Raw genomic sequence first — 22,808 nt, forward strand, 5'->3', positions numbered from 1 at the left:
CCCATCACTACCTTCTCAGACCTCTGTCTGCCTTTGGCCTCTGCAGACCCCACCCTGCAGGCTCTCCCGTCACCTCTCTAACCATCCTCATTCACCTTGCTGGCTCCTCTGTTACACACCAGGGCTCCTCACCTGGGACCAACAGGTGAGCTTCCAAGGGGCTGCGAGTCCCCTAAAATTTTATGTCAAGTTTTGTACATAGCGCATCTTTCAGGGGACGAGACGCCCTAATTTACGCCGTATCACCAAAGGAATCCACGACTCCAAACAGATTGAGAACCACGATTCTAGATCTACACCTCTGGACTCTCTTCTGAGGAAAAGGCCCGCAAGTGCTGCTGTAAGTTCTGTCAGAAGATGCTACCTGCCCCGCAGACAAAACAGAGCTCCCCATTCCTCCCTCCTCGCCCCCTCTTCCACCTGCTTCCCCATACGAAATCCTTTTCTCACTTCCCCGCTCTGTCACCACTCGGGCCGCAGACCTCAGAAGGAAGGATGATTCAGCCTTCTCCCTGTTCTCCGGGATCAAACTACTGCCCAAGCGTGTGGTCTCCGGCCGCATCACCGCCGTCTCGCCTGGCCCTCCCTCTGACTCCCCTCCCAGCTTCCTGAGCTCTCCTCTCCTATCTGTTCTTCGTGACGTTGTATTCAGTCCCATCACTTACTTCGAAACCTTCAGTAAGTCTCTGCTACTTCCCAGGGTACAAGCGCCTGACTCCGGCAGGGCCGTCCACCAGATGCGCCCAGCTTTCCTCGTCCCCGCCACTCTCCAGCCAAACATCCCTGGCGACCCTCGTGAGCTCTCAACACTTCCAGCTTCCCCTCCCTTAGTCTGAGGGTCAGGGTCCTGTCTCTGCCTGAAATGCCACCTCCTCCGCCAGGAATCCTTGCCCACCGGCAACGATGACCATCCTTCCAAGGCCCAACACAAATGACTATCGATTCCACACAAGCTTTTCCAATCTAGGCTGGACCTGTGCCCTTCCCCCTGGGAATCCCCAGAAGGCCTTTCTCTTACAGCACTGAATATCAACCGCCCTATATCGGAACCATACACATCTGTCGTATCACTTCTGTCACATCCCCAAATGGGAGCAGGTATCATTCAGCCTACTACGACTTCTCAACTGCCTTCGTGGCTCCCCAACACCGCCCAACAACACACTAGTCTGAAATGAACCTAACTGATGAAACAGACGTACACACTGACTGGAATAGCAGGGGCTAATATTCCAAGGGCCACGTCAACAGCGGATCTGTTTTTATCTGTATCTTGTATTGTTTTGGTGACTAGTTTTTTTTTTTTTTTTTAAGATGACTTTTACTGGTTAAAACTTCGAGAACGTAGTTTTCCAAAAATTTGTATGAGCAATTCAGTTCCCATTTTTCTCTCCAGTTTTTCACTTTACTGACTTCCTAAAGAAAAAAGTAGGGATTCCTAGCACAGACACGAAAAATAAGGCAAAGCACCATAGACTTGAGAAATCAACCCCTCTGTGGACCACTCCAATGACAGTAACCCAGAATCCTACGCTCTGGCACTAGATCCACAATATCCAGAAATCCAGCCCATCTGTTTCCATGGAATGGACTTCTCCTTCACTTTCTACTAAACCTGTGTTCAATAAAAAAGCCGTCATTATACAACTGCCATGCAGCAGTCATTAGGCTGAGGTTAGAGAGATAAAGCCTGATCCCCGCCTTGATAAGCTTACAGTATAGGAGGGGGATGGGTAATTACTACATAATTATGACATAAGGCAGACTGAGGGAGATAAGTGCTCTAGTAGAAGGACCTGCAAAGTCTAACAGGTTGAGAGGTAAGATGAACTCCCACCAGGGAACGCACATGGCATGGGAAAGGACCTAGGACTGAGCAAGATGGTGGAGGATAGGCTCTAAAGAGATGAGGGGACCGCAGGTAAAGGGCACAGGGAAACCAAAGTTTCCCTGAGTTGAGACAGTTCTATGTATACCAGAGAAGCACAGGGTGGTCCTGTGCGGTTGGAGTCACTGAGACTCCACGGGAAGTCACTGAGAATTTTTTGTGTGTGGAGAGTGGGATATAGAGTGACATGATCATACCTAAAAAAAAAAAAAAAGACAACAGCATTGTGTAGGATAAGTTGGAAGGGAAGGAAACTGAATGAAGGGAAGTGAGTTGGGAAGCACAGGGAGAAATGGGAAGAAATATTTGAGAGTCACTAATAAGCAAAACCTACGGGATTTGGAACTGATGCGGCTATAGGAGAAGTAAGGCAGGGGAATGAGAAAGTTGACTTCGTACATAAGACACAAGGTTGTAACGTACAGCACAGGGAATATAACCAATATTTTAGAATAATAACTTTAAATAGAGTATAATCTGTAAAAATACGGAATCACTATGTTGTACACCTGAAACTAATATAACATTGTAAATCAACTATTTCAATAAAATAAATAAATTTTATGCCTGATTGGGGTGGGCAATTGACTTCAAGTTCTCGAATCTGAGCAACTGAGGATCATCCACATTGAGGGAGATGTAGGCTGAAGAGCAGGCCTGGTGACTGCAAAGAGGTCAGGGAGATGCTGAGCCTGATTCTCACAGGCTTCCAGAGGAAGCTGTTTGAGAGGCTCATGAAGATTCACTCGAGGCCAATGTCAGGGCTGGATTTAGAAATCACCCATACAGCAATGACAGCTTAAGCTATGGATTAAATGAAATCATCAAGGCAAAGTGAGTAACGTGACAAGAGGGCTGACAGGGAACCACCATCAAGATGTCTACCTTTAAGGAAAAGACAGAGGCAGTGGAGACTGGGAAGGAACAGTCAAGATGGTACCGAAACACAGAAACCAAGACTTGCAAGAGGGTGGTCAAAATTATTGAACGCTGAGGGGAGATCAAACCGAATGAAGATTGAAGTGAGTCACTAAATTTGGCCAGTAAGAAAGAGGTCTGAGTTCCAAGAAGGTACTTGTGATAAAACTGGATACTAGAATGGGCTGGAGGAATGAGTGAACTGGAGATGTGGACAGCCTAGAATATTCTTTCCAGAAGTGTGGGTTGAAGTGAGAGATGGGACAGTAGTTTAGAGGAAAGCTGGTCCGACACTTGACCTCTTTTTAGGGGAGTAAACTCTCAAGGAGACAGAAGATACCAGAGAAAGGGGATGACTGATGGAGCAAGATTGTGTAGGAGACGGACTGGGGCCTCAGCTCGCAGGAGGTTTGAAGAAACCTGCTACGTGGGGCTTCGCTGGTGGCGCAGTGGTTAAGAATCTGCCTGCCAATGCAGGGGGCACGGGTTCGAGCCCTGGTCCGGGAGGATCCCACATGCCGCGAGATACCTAAGCCCGTGTGCCACAACTACTGAGCCTGTGCTCTAGAGCCCGCGAGCCATAACTACTGAAGCCCACGTGCCAAAACTACTGAAGCCTACACGCCTAGAGCCCGTGCTCCACAACAAGAGAAGCCACCGCAATGAGAAGCCCGTGCACTGCCACGAAGAGTAGCCCCCGCTCGCCACTAGAGAAAGCCGGTGAGCAGCAACGAAGACCCAACGCAGCCAAAAATAAATAAATAAATAAATAAATAAACAAACCCTGCTATGTGAACCATCTTTAAATCTCTGATCACTTAAGGCCAGATATGCAAAACCCAAGACATAACCCATTCCCTCATTGAATTTTCGTGGATTAGATGTACATTCTCACTTTCATAGGAATTCCGAGGATGTGTTCCCATTAAACTCTTTTTATCCTAATAGTTTAAAATTTTTAATATTGAAATATCTTTTAAATCACATATTTAATCAAAAACTGAGAAAAGGCTGAGAATGTATTCAACTCTATGATATCACTGCATTTCCTGGAAGCATCACATTTGAATCTACAATCAACACATGACTCATGACGAGTACTCCAGATCCTTCTAGACCACCACAGTCTTTGTATAATTGTCCTTTCCATCAACCATGAATTTCCTTTGACGGAAACAACTGCTGATGAAATTTGGGAAGAGAGAAGCCTTGTCTTGCTAGAAAACAATTTAAGCCTTCACTGCCCCAAAATAAATAAATGAATATAGATAGATAAATAGATAGACAAAAGACGGGCATAGGAAGAAGAGCTCCATTACAAAGCAGCTCTTCTATTTAATGATCTCTTTCATCACCTTCAGTCTAGCTGGAGGCATATTTACTCCGTACTTAAAATAAAGGCATACGTTTATTTATTTATTTATTTAAAGAATTATCTTTAAAGAATTATTCCCCTGCTCTCCCCTTAGCAGACACAAGGTCCTATTGTATAGCACAGGGAACTATATTCAATATCCTGTGATAAACTATAATGGAAAAGAATATGAAAAAGAATATACACATGTATAACTGAATCTCTTTGCTGTATAGAAGACATTAACACAACACTGTAAATCAACTATACTTCAATAAAATTTTAAAACAACCATTTGGGGAAAATGCTAAGAACACCATCAAAAATAAAATCAATAAATCTTTTGAAATTTACATTTCAAAAAGAAAAACAACAAAGTCAAGCAGAGGAGAAGGAGGGGGTAAGAGGACAGAAAAAAAGAAGGCAAGATCAAGGCAGAATATGAAGGAAGATGGTTTGAAGAGCAAGACACGTGGAAAGCTTTATTTCGGTCCCGTGGTAGAACAAAACTCGCTACGGACTAAGTCACAGGTTGTAAGTAATTAAATGCATAATAAGTGTGTCCTGCCAAATATATAGTAAACGCTATCAAATGACATTTAAAGTGTCGTTCCTTAAAGATAAATAAAGAAACCTCCCCTGTCCAGTGATGGCCTGCAGCACCTAAGCCACGAATCTGCATTTGAGAAGCACATTGGCTTAAATGACACTTAGGCTCACTCTTGGTTCCCAAGTAGGGGGCGACGAGCTCTGGGATGTGACGTCACAGTGCTACACTGACATGCTCGTGGTCACCTCGCCACCTTCTGCCTTTGGAAGAGGGCTGGCCCAGGTGGAGGGCAGGCTCGGGGCTGGCAGGAGTCACCTGGGCTGAGCCACCCCACAAAGACTGGCAGAGCAGAGGCCCGCTCCCTCAGGGAACGGGTCAACCTTCTGTAATAAACAGCCTCGTACACACACCACACTGGGGAGCGCAGCACGGAGCGGAAGGAGGGGACACCCAGAAACCCTCTGATGCCACCGAGGAGAACCCTGGAATTTACCAGACTGTGGGCCAGGGGGAAGGCATATCTCGTGAGGATCTCAAACATATCTCTTCTGCTGTGGCCCTCCTGTTTCAGCGCGAACCTCAGGTTTCTCATGTCCTGGGGGCAGAGGAGAAATGTGCCAGTTCAGTCTGCAAATCGAGTCACATTTGTCAGCAAACCTTCTATTCAGGTAGAAGATCCACTTACCTGAATGGGCAATAAATCTAGACTACTAAGAAAATTACTTTGTTTTGTACAATATTTTGAAACATCCGGTTTAAGAACACCTGAAAATATTTCCATCAGAGTCATGATTGTAAAGACAAGACAACTCGTGTTAAAGAGTAGACAGAGCTAAAGTTCACTGGATAAAAAGAAAAATCAAACCTTGCCTTGCGCATCATGTCTGCGTCTGTCTACTCTACTGGTTTCCGAGGTATTTTAATTATAAAACAGTATTTTATTCTTAGGACTTTTCAAATGTGTATCTGCCACAAAATATCATTTCAAAATTGTCAAACGTGTCATTAAAATACAGAAGCTCTCTCCCTCTCCCCTCATGCTTTTAACTTTAAAGTCTCCCTTTTAAAAATTAGGAAATGACTGGCATTTTAAGCTCTAATACAAGTAATGTAATACATTTTTTACTAAACAATTTTACTTTCACAGACTTCTATTAAGAGCACATTAAGGTGCCCCATAGTGGGAGTGACTATGCTTCTAGGAACTAAGAATTAATGCTCAAAACCAGATTTTAAGGATAGTTTCCAACACATATCTCTTTAATAAGCAGGAAAACCTTCTTTTAAACCAAATTCAAATAAAATAAGCTCCCTTAAATATCAATTTGTATTACACAGCAAAAGATATAACATTCTAAATTATTTTCGAAGCTGGCGGGTTTTTGAGGTTGTCTCCTAAATCACTCATGGTGCTGTGGCTGAGTGATGGCTGTTACCTTCTGCATTGCACTTTCAACACCTCAGGAGTGAGACAGATCCAGCCCCTGCCCTCTCGGATGTCACCATCTTCATATTTTTCCAAGTGCTTTTTCGTTTGTTACGTCAACAGCGTTCTTGAAGCTTCCTAAGTCTTCAACATGTAGGAGCAGCAAAGGCCTTGCCATACACATCCCAAAATGCAAAGGGGAGTGAAGGGAGTATATGGCAACAGGCTCTCAGACCTCTCATCAACGACCCCAAACCGATCTCTCTGTATACAGATGGCATCTACTGGGCCTCGCCAGCTCCAGGATCCCATGCTTTCTTTTTTAAAAGCACGTAACTCAATAACATCCAAAAACGGATTCACGACCTATTCCAAGAACACTGGGATACCAGTTGTCGTCTCATGATGCAAAGCACTGGTCAAGTAGAAGGAAAAATAATCATTTCAATCAGATGACGTGCTTTCAAGGGGTTTGCAACGAACCCCAAGGATAGCACCGGCTAGCTGAGTATCCCCAAGGCTCACAGACGTATGAAGGATTTTCTTCTGACCAGCCTTGGTTCCGATGATAACTCTGTAACATCATGCTCTTAACCACTCAACCAGAAACTAGACCATTTCGAGATAAATATTTATTCTGGTCCATCAGAGATTCAAACCACGACTTTCGATGTGCCAAAGTACAAGTGATTCAAGCGACTTCGTGTGGCCATCTGATTCAGATGTAATTAAAGGACAGAAAGAATCACTACCTTGTCTTGCCAACAAGAAAAATGAAGTGGAAAAGGCAAATGACTCACAGGTGGCAGATCACCAAATCTGTAACAGAAATACGAGCATATACTAAGGGGTAAGTTGCACCTGGTCTCCTAGAGCCTGACCCGTCAGGGAAGGACACCTGGGCAAGAGCCTCTTGGTAGAAGAATCTCGCAGTCAGACCTCTGGCGTTTAGCAATTGGGGCACTCGGCGCTGAGCGAAGCCTCGTGATAACAAGTGAGTAAACGCACCCCTGTTGCAACAGCCCTGGTGGGATGGTTTGGCTCTGCTTTATCTGAGTTGTCAGCAGGGGGATGGCATGGGGCCTGGCGGGTAAGAATTCACATATTTGGAGCTACCTTCTCCTCGGTTGCTAGATGACAACCACTGCGACTTCTATCCATCACATGCAAGTTGCCACTGGCAAGCAGAAATCCCCATGTACGGACCGGGTGGAGCCAAATTTGTAGGGGTTCTACGTTCTCGTTTCGGTGAAGCGGCACCGTTGTACTGTGGTTACTGCTTGCAGGTGAAAGGGGACCTACGGGAGACAGGAGGCGAGTCTCTGCCCCACTGCGGCACATTCTCTTTCTGTCACCTTCAGGTCTGTTCCTGAGAAAACGGAATTCAACTCTCAACATCCGTGTTTCCAGGGAGATAACTGAGTTAAAAGGTTGTGCTACAACACTGTTCTAGGCCATTGTCTTTGGGCTTGACACTAATTCCAAGAAACATACATACTTAACATTGGAGAATCATGCCTGCGGAGTTGTTCCCAAGACCTTTGTTCTTAGAGTAAACAGTCAAAGGGTAAGAGTGTGCTTTGTCGTATTAATTTGGGGGGGGTTAACATTTAAATACAAGTTTTTCCCATTGATAAGGCAACAAATAGGATTTTTTTCAACTTGCTTCGAATGAAAGTCACTTTGAAATCATCAAAACCTCATTTTCCCTGGAGTCCTGTAATATAACACTCTCCTCCCATGGATTCTTTTATGCAAAATGCAAAAACCTTCCTTAAAAGTAAATCCCCACATTTCTAGGCCCAAAAGGGTAGACAGTAGCTGGGATTATAGATAAGGCATTAAGGGAGCTTGGATTCAACCAAAAACAACAAAAACAAGCCAAGGTGGGGAGTGAGGGAGAATTTCAGTTCAAGTCTCATCGTGACAAAATCCCTTGCTTTCTAATAGAGTGTACTAGTCTTGACCTTGTACAAACTGGAGACAAAAAGGTATTATCTTCATAATCCAAACGAAAGTACAGGAGATTGGCTTTAAGAAATCACAGTGCACAAGACCAGGAAAAGGAGACTTGGGCTGGGATTCTGACTCCTGCATCAGCTCCTCGGGGACCCATAGGCAAGGAAGCCCGTTGAGCAAATGCCTCATTTCCCATCCACAGAATGAAGGACTTGGATTGGCCAGGGGTCAGCAAGTTTCAGCCCAGGTCAGTCTTGGTGTGGTCTTCAAGCTAAGATTGTTTTTTATATTTCAAAAGGGTTGAGAAAAAACAAAACGCAAAGAACATATGACAGAGATCCTGCTGGCCCACAAAGCCTAAAATATTTGCTTTCTGGCCCTTGACAGGAAAAGTCTGCTGACCCCTACACTAGATTGATGGTCAGATACATGAAAGAGTCCCAGCCTCTGGGACCCAGCCTTCAGAGATTATCTGGGGATTTGGGGTAGAACCCAAAGCTTTACCTTTGTCAACCCAAAGAGGGCTTCCCAGGTTCCCTTCATGCATATTCAGCTGTGGGAACCACTGGGACAGATGACCTCCAAACCCCTTCTAGCTCTTTCTAGGACTGGGCACTGTAGTCTTCCGATACAGAATACCTGAGGAGGCAGTTTTCTTGCAAGAAGGTTTATTCCGTCGTTTGCAAAATGATTATCTCACCGGATTTGGATTCCAACTTTGCCATCTGTTGGGTAATCTTAGCTAAGTTACCGAACTCTTCTTAGCCTCAGGCTCCCCATCTATACAATGGGGACACCACTGTCCATTTCAGAGGACTGCCCTGAGGATTTAATGCAAAGCCCCTAGTACCTCTTTGGACCGACAGAGATGTTCAATAAACAGTTACTATCATAACTGGCTGAACGTTATTATCGCTAAATCTCTGCTGTTCCCCATGCCGAAACATAACAGGAGGCCACCATCTCTGAACACCATCTAAGCAGAAGTGGGAGGGGCTGTGAGAGGTAAGAACACAGACTCTTCACAGAGGGAAAAATCTCCTGTATTTCTCCTTCCTGTTACGATGTGAAGGTGTCTGGCTGGAAACACATCACACGAAGAACACCAGGAGCAGACTTGTGCAAAAACAAAAAAGTGTGAAACGTGATTTATGAAGTTTTCTTCCTAGTCAGTCAAGCAAACCAATTGACTGTCTCGGGTTCTCACACTTAAGGACGACAGCAGGTCCCTTTCATAGGAACTCTTTCCCCAGGAGGTTCTGGAACGCTTGATCATGAAGGGAGAACCACACCAGGGCCTCAGATAAACAAGGGTCTTTGATTTTTCTTTTAAACCCACATTTACTTTTTACTTATCATTCAACGCTAACGTGCCTATTTTCCCGTAAGAAAGTACTGAATCTCTTACTTTACAAGTAATATCTAGCCCATAGGAATTCTCTCCTCTACTTGTGGCGCCTCCCATTTTTTCAATTCTTGAGATCACACCCAGAGGAACATCGAGTATTAGAGCAGAATCCTGTAATGGACAAAAAGACACAAGTCAGTATTTCTGTCGGTACAATTAAAACATCAAAAACATACTTAAAAAAAAAAAACCCATGTGCTTTCAGGGCATTTTTATCTTGGCCCTTTTACCACCTTTTATGAATAAAAGCATGATAGCGATCACACATGAAAAAGCAAGCATGAAAATAGTCAGTTATGCAACCAAAATCCATCCCCAAATGTGTGCCATTCTGCACTGCCTGCAGAATAAAGCCTGAACTCCTGGGTACACAACTCGAGGGCCCCGGGACGTTGCTCCCAACCTGTCTCTGTGGGCTGCTGCCCCACGACGTTCTCTGTTCCAACTAAGTAGACGCCTTCACCATTCTCCAAACATTTTGTCTACACTCAGGCCTAGGGGCTCTGTGCACGGTGTTCCCTTTGCCTAGGATGATCTGACTTTCCCAACTACCAACATTCTCCAACGACGCCCCGCTTCCCATTAGATCAGAGTTGACCACTCCCTCCTCTGCAGTTCTGCAGCACTCGGTTCGGACTGGTGTTACACCACCCGCTTCAAGTCTCATTGCCGTGAACTTCCACATCCGTATTCCCCCACTGGAAGCCAAACATCGGGAAGCGGTGCCTATCTTAGGCATGGGTGCTCTTTCCAAAGGAAGGGCCTGAGGGCATACAATGCTTCTCCATAGCTCCTTGCCCAACGCTGGACTCAAGGGGTCCAGAGGGCTGTTGGCACAAAGGACGGAATAACGTCAGTAAAGTCGTACCGAGATCGTCCCACCAAGATAACAGCAGCTGCTGTGTTCGGAATACATCATCTGTGCCGGGTACCACAAAAGGTCAACGCGTGTATCGTCCTCACAACCATTCTGGACACAGGTGAAGTATTCCCATTTCCTGATGTTGCAACCAAAGCTTTAAAAAGCTTCGGTAACTGGCTTAGTAACTACAGGGAAGGGTTGAGATTCAAGCCAAGGTCTGGGAACACACAACAACAGAGCCATAAAAATGGTCCTACCCTTTGACTCCACAACTGCACTCCTAAGACCTTATCTTACAGCTGTGGAGCAACAGGAGGGAAAGCTACATGCGTGAAGATGCTCGATAGAGCCAGAGTTGGTCACTGGGGCGAAGAAAATTAGTCAGTCAACTTGATGGAATAAGCACGCAGCTACTAAAATAATTACGGTACATGGAAAAATAAGTTTAAGTGCAAAAAAGCAGCATACAAAATACACTGTGACTACAATAATGTAAAATATATATTCATATGGACAGAGACAGAAAGGGCTACACAAATGTTTTAAGCCAATATCTTCTTTAATGCCCTGTTAGATGACTTTGCTAACAAATATTTTAAAAGCTGCTTGTTGAGTTTTTGTTCTTTAAAAGACGTCCTCTGGGGGGAATACAAATAAAGTTAATTTCTTCTTTTACTTTAAATCCTTCCCTTTAAAACACAATACAACAAACTAAGCATCTCTTCACAAAATATAAATATAGCTCATGGGTGTTCTAGAAATTAAAAAAGTATAAGACTGTGGTGTATCCATGCCATGGGATACTGCTCAGCCACAAAAATGAATGAACTATGGATACATGCAACGATCCGGGAGAATCTTAAGGGCATCGTGCTGAGTGGATAAAGCCAATCTCAAAAGGTGCTGTATGGTTCCATTTATATCATTCTTGAAATGACAAAGTTTTAGAGCTGGAGAACACAGAAGTGGCTGCCGGGGCTGAACGGAAGGAGGGCGTGGCTATAAAAGGAGCATAAAGGGTACAAAGGGAGTTCTGTAGCAACCGAAGAGTCGCATACTTTGACTGGTGGTGGCGGTGACATGAATTTACACAGGGCATCAGATGTCACTGAGCAAAAACACGCCAAAAATGAGTGCGTGCAAAAACCGGTGAAAGTCAAGTACAGAGTCTTAGTTAACTATACTGCACCATTCAATGTCCTGGTTTTGATAAAGCAGTGCAGTTATCGGAGAAGTGGGGTGATGGGTACCCAGGAACTCTCTGGACTATTTTTCCAAGTTCTTGAGAGTACATAATTACTTCAAAAGAAAGTTTAAAACGTGTGAGAGTATGGCTATCGTGGTGTAGAGAAAAGAGCACAAACTCTAAAGTTGGACAAAACTGCTTCCAATCTGAGTTCTGACATTTATTAACTGGATGACTTTGGCAAGTTACTGTATCTCTCAGCCACGTTTACCTGTAAAATAGGCATGATTAGAGATAATGGACTTAAAGTAACTGGCATGATGCCCGGTATATGGTAGCTAGATAACAATGCAAGTTATTATTATTATTATAGCAAAGAATATCTTAGTATGTGAAAGACATGACTGTGCTCTGCAAATATAGTGGATCAGTATGCTGTAGCAAGCAGTTACAGGGCTTTCTGTTTGTACCTATAAGGAGGCATCTTTTAGCTGGTGCCATGCGGTGAGACCCCTCACTCCATGACTGAACTCCAAATGCTTAGAGATTAAAGACACTACACTACATGTACATATGTAGCTACGTATTATAATGTATTCACTTCTCAATATAATCTAGTTATTAAAAATATACGATCAAGGGACTTCCCTGGTGGTCCAATGGTTAAGAATCCACCTTCCAACGCAGGAGATGCAGGTTTGACCCCTGGTTTGATCCCTGGGTAAGATCCCACACGCCGCAGGGCAACTAAGCCTGCGTGCTGCAACTACTGAGTTCGTGCACTCTAGAGCCCGCACGCCACAACTACAGAAGCCCGCAGGCCACAATGAAGACCCAGTGCAGGCAAAATTAAAAAAAAAAAAGATATTAAAAAAAATACTATCAGGCTTCCCTGGTGGCACAGTGGTTAAGAATCCGCCTGCCAATGCAGGGGACATGGGTTTGAGCCCTGGTCCCGGAGGATCCCACGTGCCGTGGAGCAACTAAGCGCGTGCGCCACAATTACTGAGCCTGTGCTCTAGAGCCCGTGAGCCACGACTGCTGAGCCCGCATGCCGCAACTACTGAAGACTGCACGCCTAGAGCCCGTGCTCTGCAACAAGAGAAGCCACCACAATAAGAAGCCCGCGTACTGCAACGAAGAGTAGCCCCCGCTCGCCACAGCTAGAGAAAGCCCACGCACAGCAACGAAGACCCAAAGTAGCCAAAAATAAATAAAAATAATAATAATAATAATAAAATACTATCAAGCAGTCTGTTACTATGCTTAGATTATATTGAAATTTACGAGTGTCTATTCAACTGTACCCCTAAATATCAAACTTGTACCTAAAAATACATAGAGTAGACAATAAATTGAAGTCTGATATCCTAATATCAAGATGGAAGCAAGAATGCAAATTTAAAAAGCAGGAGGATTAGAAGTGAGTGAGACCTTCCTCTTCTTTGTTCCCGCAGCAAGAAAATTCCTATAGCTCTGATTACCCTGACCCAACACAAACCAGAAAATGGGACACCGCGGAGAACCGGCCAGCTCCTGACCAAAGGCACCCACAGTCTAATGAGGCTAACCTGCCACGTTCTCCCCGAATGACAGGTTCAAGATCAGATAACCCAGCAAGCCCAACTGGAAGATCCAGGAATAGGAAAATTAGCTTTACTCTCTAGAAACCTGAGTCATCACTATCTAAGTATCATTAAATATTTAAGGATTCCCGAAGGTCCATGCTAACTCAAAATCTATTCCTCTGTACCTGTACGTATCTAAAATAGCTGAGAAGTAAATGTAACAGCTTAGAAGATGCAATCATTTGCCTTCTCTCTCGAGTGCATACTGAGTAACAGAAACTACTGGATGCTAGGGACCACGGGGAGAATGAAGATGTAGGTGCTGCCCTCACAGAGCTCAAGGCCCAGTCTGGGAAATGAGACACATGTACGCAAATAGCCACAATGCTAGGTTGTAAGTGCCAAGAGCCATTTAAAAAAATCCAGATGAAGTGGAACGGGAGGTCAGAGAGGGCAGGACGATTTCTAACTGATGGGGTCACACGATGGTTCTGCTGTGATGGCAATGTTAAAGATGATCCTTAAAGGGTGGAATAACAGCAGCTGGAGACTGGCCTTCCAAAAACAGGTACAGTGACAGTGGCTACACGTGTGGGAAAGCATGGGAATTTTATTTTAAAAAAGCAAAACCAAATGGGCCAGGTTTAAGATCAGGTGGCAAGGGAATCCCCTGGGGAGTAGCCCAGGGCTTGGCTCAGGGTGACTGGGATCTGGGAAATGTGTCTTGGGCAGAGGCCTGCAACGACATAATGTGGCTGTACGCAGATGCAGCCGGCAGCGCCGAGCACTCCGCACCAGCACAGGGAGGGTCCGCCCATTCCCTGCAGTCCTGGAAGCCAATGTTTCAGTGCAAGTGAGAGGATCACCGCGAGGGTCTGAAAGTGGAGAGCGTCCGAGGTGGAAAGCGAAAGAGGGAGGTGAGCCGTGGGGAAGAATCACAGAGGCAGGCCCAAGTGTCTGGGACAACGGTGGTCCCACCAAGACACATGAAGGGCACAGGAGGCGGTTCTGGAGAAAGATTAACATTGTGAATTTTAGACACACTGGGTTTGAGTGTCTAAACACCCTGGGTTTGGAATCTAAAAAAAAAAAGGTCATGAAGAACGTAGGGGCAGGATGGGAATAAAGACACAGACCTACTAGAGAATGGACTTGAGGACACGGGAGGGGGAAGGGTAAGCTGTGACAAAGCGCGAGAGCGGCATGGACATATATACACTACCAAACGCAAAAGAGATAGCTAGTGGGAAGCAGCCGCATAGCACAGGGAACACCATGGTAAAGCAATTATACTCCAATAAAGATGTTTAAAAAAATAGAAAAAAATAATAAAATAAAGTGAAAAAAAATAAAAATAAACACCCTGGGTTTGACTGATAATCAAGTACAGATATCCAGGAGGCAGCTGAAAATGCAGAAGTGGAAGATCCCCAAGGCCCCTCAAACTCAAAATGCCCAGAACTAAGTGCATGATGTTTCTCTCTCCAAGCTACATCTTCCCATCTCAGTGGCTAGCACTCCATCCGTCCAGTGACAAAAGCTGGAAACCTACAAGTCATCCTTGACATTCTCTTTTCCACTAGCCTTAATCCAATCTCCATGTTTACTTCTTAAATCCATCTTGAATCTGTCCGCCTCTCTCCAATTCTACCAGCAACTTCTCTGGGCCACTGGAATAGACGCAGGGGTCTCTTTGCATCTACTTCTGCTCCCTTACAATCTGCCCACCGCACAGCAGCCCAGGTCATCTTCTACAGAAGTAAATCTGATGCTACCATCCCTCTGCTTAACCCATTTCCAAAGCTTCTCATTGCTCAACTCTAAAAACCTAAATCCTTAACGGGGTCTACAAGGCCTAGGTCATCTGGCCACTACCCACATCTCCTGCTCATCCCTTGCTGTTCTCCCAACCCCCAACCTAGCCACACCATCACTTTTTCATGTTCCCTTTGGTCCCAGGTCTTCTCCTGTGCTGTTCTCTCAGCTTACTGTCTCCGACCCAGTCCACGCCAAGCATCTAGGGAACTGCCATTCATTCTTCAGACCATGGGTCAAGCATCATTTTCTCAGGACAATTTCCCGGGCTCCTCAAACGACCGCCCTCCTATGCTGCTCCCAGGCAACACCTAGCATAGCTTGTTGTTACACCCTGGTGTGATTATCTGACTCATGTCTGTCAGTCCCACCTGAACCGAAAGCTTCATGAGGGCGACACTGTGTCTGTTGTGCATGCCACTCTATCCCAGTGCCTGGCATGGTGCTTGGCACATAGCAGGCTCTCAAACAGTGAATAAAGAATGAAAGATCAGGTCTGGCGCTACAGAGTTGGAAAGCAACTGACAAGTGAGGAAGAAGAGGGCAAGGACAGGGGAAACAGACATTTAGGGGGTGGGAAGGAGAAATGAACTGCAATAAAGGCAAAAGGACGCACGGAGAAGAGGACAAAGAAAGCAGGAGTAACCAGCAATACCGACTGATCACTGCAGAGAAGGTAAAGAGCTGAGAGTCTACTGAGGTCTACAGAATTGAGTGGTCAAAGAGGAGCTTTAACAGGGAGCATGAGCCAGACCATGAGAGGTGAAGGAGTTAACAGTCCGTACGCAGAAGCAGTGTGTGTGGACTCACTTTTTAAAAAGTCTAGCAGGGAAGGGGAAGAAAGAGGATAGTATGGTAGTATCAGGGTAGCAGGGATGCAAGAAGGTGTTTCAAAATAAAGAGACTTGAGCAGGTCTGCGGGCTGGGGAGCCAATGAAAACCACACACGTAAGACACAGAGTAACTGGTGGGGCACTAGGGCTCCAGAGGGGCTAGAAGCAGAAAGGCTCCCTTTGTAAAAGACATCTAGCTCCTTCCTCTGAGATGGCAGAGGAGGAGGAAAAGAATTTATGGGAGCTCAGCGAGGATGACTTTTAACTTTGCAACAAAGCAAGAGATGAGGTCTGCAAAGGAGCTCAGAGGGGTCTGTCACTGGTGTGGTGGGGAATGTGATGAGAGGTCGATCTGAGATGGAGAGAATTGCCAAAGCAGCCACGAGCCCCTTTCTGAGGTCTGAAAGCCCGAACTTGTAGTGGAGCTAAATAATTACTTAAATCCACTGTGTGACTTTCAACAGGAGGGCTCAGTAGCGCACAGCCTCTCAAGCTTGGTGACTGGCAAATTGGGAATGGATGGCAACAAGGGGCAAGGGGACCTGGGGTATCAGCAGGGACTGTTTTAACCTGAAGGTCTCAGTCATTTTGCAGCAGCAAAATAAAGAGACGATTTAAGACTGAAATTTAAAAGAAAACCTATAGTACGGATCCTACGTTCCCACTGATGCTCCTACTTACAGACACTCTAGGATGTTTCATTATTATAGTCTTTTTAGCATTATTTCACCTCTTTTTAAATGAAAAAAGGTGCTAACTCCATTAGACGGAAGGAACTAAAAAAGGACAACGTTGAAAAGTTCCGAACGTATTTTTTTGAAAAGAAAAACACTACAGGAACCCTTTTTGTTCATGCTTGTTATAAAGTGGGAGGCAATACAGGTCTGCCACTCGTGTCAGATGCCCAGCTCTTGGGAGGCACGATACCTCGCAAATGCTCATTTCAGAACCAGATATTTGAGAGGCAGATACGAGGGCCATCCATCCACCTTGATTCTCCAAGTCCCATCTCCGCATTGGTAAATCATCAAACAGCAAAGTCAACAGACCCCAGCCTGCTAGTCCCTCCCAGAAATACCTTTACCCAGTAAAAGTTAACATGTGTCCTGTCCTTAAAGAGGGTCTTGAATGGTATTCAAGAATCTTTAGGTAATACTCTGCCCAAAGAATGAAATCACTATGGTCCTACCTCTTAGAGGAAACCCTAATGACAAATTTCTCCTTGAATTTAATCCAGGAAGAACATACTGTCTCCGACTGTCAGGTAATGAAAAGTGTATACACGACATGCTGCTCATCCCACCGGCAGCCCTAAGGGTTATCATCTGCTCATCCGTGCATCTCCGGAACTCCATCCTATTTTTAAAGAGGAGTTTGTGGAGTGACCGAGAGTGAGACCTAGGAACTTTCAGATGGTATCTACCACTGATGGGGAGGGGAAAAGGATTTCTTCAGCTGGGGGGTAGATCCACAGATGTTTATGTTATTCTTTACAAACTTTCTATGTTAAATATTTCAAAATAATTTTTTAAAAAGTGGGGGTGTGAATGGCAGAGATGGGTGGGGATGAATATGCATGAGTTCTAGTGGAGAAAACAGCCAGGGCAGAGAAGCGGAGGGCTGGTTTAGGGAACACTGAGTAGGGTACCTGTGCCATCATGCGGGGTGCACAGAAAAGAGAGGTGGGGAGGCGACTCAGGGCTGAGCTGCAGAGGACCAAGAACACTGAGGAATCTGAAATGAGGGAGGAAAGCTGCCACTGAGAGTTTCCAAGTGGGGGGCGGGGAGAATGTCTGTAAGAATGTCTGTGGGAGCCAGAGAGAACGCAGTGGGGAGAAGATGCCGGCAGGGACGGGACAATGAAGACTTCAGAGGAGAACGGAGGAGGGGGAGGAGGTGACTCCACGGTGACTAGAAGAAGAGTAGCACCATCAAGACAAGCGAGAACACCCAACGAAGGAAGTGGCAAGGAGAAAAAGCAGGAGAGTTTTGGCTCGGCCGTGCACCTGGGGTGCCAGGTGGAAAGTCAAGGGATCTCCAGCAGGTAGTGAGAAAGGAGAAGCTGGGGCCCGAAGAAAGGTCGCTGCTAGAAAACCAGGAGCAGGCTGGGTGGACTAGGGAAGGGGCCGGGCGGTGGCTGCTTTGCCCGGCAGCTGCCGTCAGACGGGCTGCGTCCGTGGGCACACAATGCTAACTGGAGAGAAGCGAGTACAGCCGGGAGGTGGAGGAAGCCGTGGGGAGGATGAATAGAAGTGTGCTGAGGGCCTGGGAGCTGCAGAAGCTTCCACCAGGCAGTGGAAGGGGGAGTGGAAGCAAGAGCAAGAGAGGGACCGTCTCCACAGCCTCTGTTCTCGCCGGGGCTCCCCGCCACCTCCCCAGGACCACCCTCCGGGGCCTCTGTTCCTTCTTGACGTCACTGAAACTTGCAACATTTCACTCCCTTGTCCACTCCCTTCCTTCTAGAGATTTTGCTCTTCTCCCCACTTCCACCAAAGCCTTGTCTTACAAGCCTGCCCTCTGCTCTGACTGCGGCTTCTTCCTCTCCCCGCCCCGGAGAGCCGGGCCCCCCGAGGCTCCCTCCGCAGCCGCATCTCCGGTGGCCGTTTGGTCCCCTCAGGTAACCCTGTGGCTAGACCCGGCTGTTACGGACACCCGTATGCCCATCACTTCAGCACCTTCAGACTCGTGTTCCCAATGGCTCCTGAGCCATTTCCACTTCGCACTCAGCAGCTGTAAGTCTGCACATTCAGACTTGTCTCCCGGGGGCTCAGCTCCAACCCACTCCTCCTGTGATGTCTATTTCCACGAATGGGAGCAGCTGCAACCACTCAAGCCCAAAACCACAGGGATCACTGTCGACTCGAGTCTTCCCTTCGACTCGCAACTCCAAATGCCACCCAGATCCTCCTGCCTGGCTCACGGCTGTTCCCTCCTTTCTACTGCAACGTGGGCTGGATTAGGACCTGCTCGCCTGGAAAACGGAGATCACTTCCTGGACGGTCTCCCTGCCTCCAGTCTCCCCCTCCCCCAATCTGTCACACACGCTGCGACCCGACTTCCCTTCCTGCAACGCATGTGTCGTTCCCCACGTGACACGCACACTGCTGAATGGTGACTGATTACATGCTAGAGGCTGGCGAGGCTTCCAGCTTCGTCTCCTCCCTTCCCCTCCACACTCCCTCTCCAGCACATCCCTCCGCCGCTGCCGCAGTATACAGGGCCCCTCCATAGCCCTAGACCCGCAACGCGCAAAAGCGCCCTGTGGAGCCTCCTCCCTCCCGCCCATCTGTCCAGGAAACGGTCCCCGTTCTTCGAGACGTGGTTGGAACATCACCTCCTCTACAAGGCATCCTGTGACTCAGCGTAGAGTTAACCCGCCTCTCCCTTGTAACCTCATGGAACGATGCACCCGCCGTGGGCTCTGCCACACTACACCGCACGTGCTCATCTCCGTGTCGCGCACCCGGCACCGTGGCACTCACCCGGGCGCTCAGTGAGTGTTCCTGGGATAAGGATACGGCCGCATGAATGAACAGAGGGTTAATCTGTCTTTCTCACCCACCACAGCGCCTGAGCCCGAAGTATTCCTGCGAGGGAAACTGGAAGCGGTCTTGCCCCCGGGGAGTCCACAGATGACAGAGTATTACAGGCCTAAACAGCCCTACTGGAGTCACGAGATCGAACACAAGACAAACCCCTCAAGGTCAAAAGGCGGCTGTGATTTCTCAACGCCAAACGCGACGGTGGTGTTCGGGACCACCAGGTCTCGCCACTAGTGAAGGCCAGAGAGCGTGACAAATAAATACGGCTTAATTTCTTCCCTGCCACATGCCACGCTCCATCCTAGGCCTCACGGCTCGGCGGCGAACAGACACAAAGCATCCCTGGCCTCGGTCAGACGGGAACGAGGCAAAGCAGTGAAATATACAAAATAGGAGGCAGTGGCAAGTGCTCAGGAGAAACAAACAAACAAACATGAAAGGGGGAGAGGAGGAGGGGGAGGGGTTTGGGACCTTTAGAGCCGGTGGGCAGGGTAAGTTTCCCAGCAATAAGTGTGAACATGGGGACATGAACACAGAGAAGTGAGGCCTTCGGCGGAAGATGGCGAAGCCTCCAGGGAGGACATGATTTTTGAGGTGGGTTCTGAGGGACGAGAGGGCATCCAGGCCCAGTGAAAACAGCCCAGAAGGGCCTCAGGTGCTGGGGAGAGGGCCAGGGCTTTGTGCAGCTGGACAACAGCACGGGGAGAAGCAGTGTGAGTCGAGGCAAGGGAAGTCAGAAGAATTTTTCTGCCACACGAAGGAGAGTGGATTTTATGCTGCGGGCAGTGGGGATCCAGCAAGAGTTTTCAGACTGCAAAGTATGCTGCTCAGAGTGGGGGCGGGGGGAGACCCCAAAGGACGCCCAGGGGAAGAAGGCCGCATGACAGTCCAAAGACCACGGTGCGTCTACTGCCCGGGACATCAGGGGCAGGGAAACTGCCCTTGACACCTGACGAAACAGGACAGCTGACTCCCGAGGCAGGCCGTGCTCCCACTGCAGTGTTTACATACCTGAACCACACAGGTGTCCGCTTCAAAAGGCCAGTGAGATGGCGGCTCTTTGTCAAACACGTGAGAAACATTCACATTTTGCAGCAGAATCCACGATTAATGTTCTTATTTAGGACTTTGAGATACACTATGATGACTATGTTTTGAGGCTTCTGCATAACCACCCAAATGGCTTCCTTTATATGATGTTTTCTGCCACGAACTGCTTGTTTTTAAACTTGGACTAAACGATGTGGCCAATTGGTCAAAATATTTATGTAAAACTTGGTAGAAGAAGAAAAAGATTAGCAGTCAGTGTCAAATGGGCATTTTATTCACCCACTCCACGCTAACCCCTGGCCTCTGGAGTGCTGTATGAAAACGAAATAAATAAAGCTGGCCAAGTGTCGCCCAATTACAAAAGTAATGTATGCTCACGCCAAGTGGGAGGAGGAAAACAAAAGCATACGTAATTCCACCGTCCAACTATCGCAAGTACTAAACCTTTTGGTGTATTTCTTTCTGGTCTCTTTTCGACAGATAGTTTTTGTTTGGTTTCCACAGTTGAGATCACAGAACAGACACAATCTTGTCACGGCACCGCAGTTTAAATAATTTCCCCAGTTCATCACCAGTGACAGCACGAAATGGAACCGGGCATGTGTGGCTGGTCAACAACTTGCTCTAATTCGATTTTTGATGATTCTCGCATATATTAGCATAAAATCTCTCAGTGTGTCCCAATTTGACACTTGGAAGCTGTACCGAATGAGTCTCACTTTGGCTGGCCATATTGTATAGTACAGTATAGTATAATATTACATAACGTTATATTATACTTTTGTTAGTTCAGCCTACAGGTATGTTAACTTTTTAACCAATCCCATCCAATTACTGGATCAAATAAACTTGAGCCCCTGTAAAGACAGACCTCTTCCATCCTTCACCAATACAACTGGTTTTTATGAAGTAACTATTATCTACGCTCAGTTTTACATTAGTGGCTTCACTCCAATATCTTAGCCGATTAAGACTACTTCAAACCCCTTCCCCTTCCCTTTAACCCCCTTCCAAGTTAAAGGCTTGATACCAGTTACACAGTCTGTCTATAATACTCCCAATGGGTTTCTTTCTTTCCTGGGTACGTAATCATCTGTTCAAATGATAAATTCTACAGTTGTTGCCAACTGTTGCCAAGGGTTGACAACCAGCTCACTGCTCTGTTAATTTCCAGAATCTTCTTTCACATTCTGGAAAACTAAAACATTTGTTCAGCTCCAGTCTTGCTTAGAAGCCTGAAGAGAGTCACATAAGTAAAATGCCCAATCTCAGGCCCATGGGGGTCTAGGAACACTACAGAAGTGGGCTCCCACAGCTAAGGCAATAACAGTAATAAACAGCATTTTTCAGAATTCGGACACAAAGATGAACATAATTTTTTAAAAATCCAAAGGTTCAAACTAATCTAGATTAGAACTGTCCTGAAGAAACTCTGAGGTAAAAAGCAGTCAAACAAAAGCTAGATTCCCCCAACACTCCCAACATCTCCTGCGTTTAAGCTGATGTTGGGCTCCTCTTCCATGTGCCCCGGCCCTGTTTATCCCTCCTCGATCCAGCCCATCAAAATACAGCTGCCCCTTCAGGCTGGCCTGGGCAACGGCAACCCACCACATCCACCACAGGCCCTTCTGGGCCAGCCTCAGCAGCTGTTCATTCATTCTTTCCCTTCTGGAGCATCTCGTCTCCATCACGTTGTTCCATCAACGGGAAATTCGTTGAAATACCATGGCAAACATCTTATGGCCACGGAATGAGAAGGTAGAGTGGCACTAAGCCACAACATAGTCATCCTAGTTCTAAACTGCTACCTGGTGTTCTGTAATTGAACACCTGGAAAGTTCTAGAGCAGTGGGCCTTAACAAGGGATTCACATCAGATTCACACACATCAGCATCCTCATCTGTGATGTTTTAAAAAATGACCGCTGTGCCTGGACCACAAGCCGGAACATTCGGATGCAGTACATCATGGCATCTGTAGTGGCTGCTAAGCGCCGCAAGTGGTTCTCATCGGTGCTTCTGGTAAAGAACCACTGTTCTACACCTAACCAACTTCTCCAAACTAGCAAATGAGCACAGTTACAAAACTCCCCTCCCCAGATTATCAAGGACAAAGCTTATTTTAATTCACTCTATTCCTACATAAACAGGTGTTAGTGTTAAATGAGCTTTGCATAAGCCAAAAATTAAGAGCTGAGAAGCAAATATACCCCCATGTTAATCTGATCCCCAGTCAATCTTGCAAAAGGTAGAAGAGAAACAGTTTAGCATTATCTTTAACAGTTAGGGTCATCTTTATGGTCTTAGATTCTACTTACCGTTTCCAAACTTCTTAAATAAAGACGATAATTTGTGATGTAAACTCTTCCCTTAATGGGGCCATTGAAAGGACATATGTAAATAACTTCTTTGTCTATTAAGATAAAAAAAGTACCCTAAAATAATGGAAA

The 22,808-nt window shown here is 46.4% G+C and overlaps 1 protein-coding gene across 2 annotated transcripts in view; it reads right to left on the reverse strand.

Moving 5' to 3' along the window:
• The window catches only part of MTM1 (myotubularin 1), a 72,599-nt gene that overhangs the window by 44,562 nt on the left and 5,229 nt on the right, over positions 1-22,808 (reverse strand). Inside the window, exons 4-6 of one of the 2 annotated variants that reach the window (XM_024740695.1) lie at positions 22,677-22,771; positions 9,504-9,614; positions 5,204-5,305 (exon numbers count right to left, since the gene is read on the reverse strand). In XM_024740695.1, coding sequence (XP_024596463.1) covers positions 5,204-5,305; positions 9,504-9,614; positions 22,677-22,771 — 308 coding nt within the window. The remainder of the gene's footprint in view (positions 1-5,203; positions 5,306-9,503; positions 9,615-22,676; positions 22,772-22,808) is intronic. The other variant, XM_024740696.1, reaches the window with a different exon arrangement.

This window comes from Neophocaena asiaeorientalis, unplaced genomic scaffold (assembly GCF_003031525.2).
Source record: "Neophocaena asiaeorientalis asiaeorientalis breed wild unplaced genomic scaffold, Neophocaena_asiaeorientalis_V1.1 scaffold823, whole genome shotgun sequence".
Classification (NCBI taxonomy): domain Eukaryota; kingdom Metazoa; phylum Chordata; class Mammalia; order Artiodactyla; family Phocoenidae; genus Neophocaena; species Neophocaena asiaeorientalis.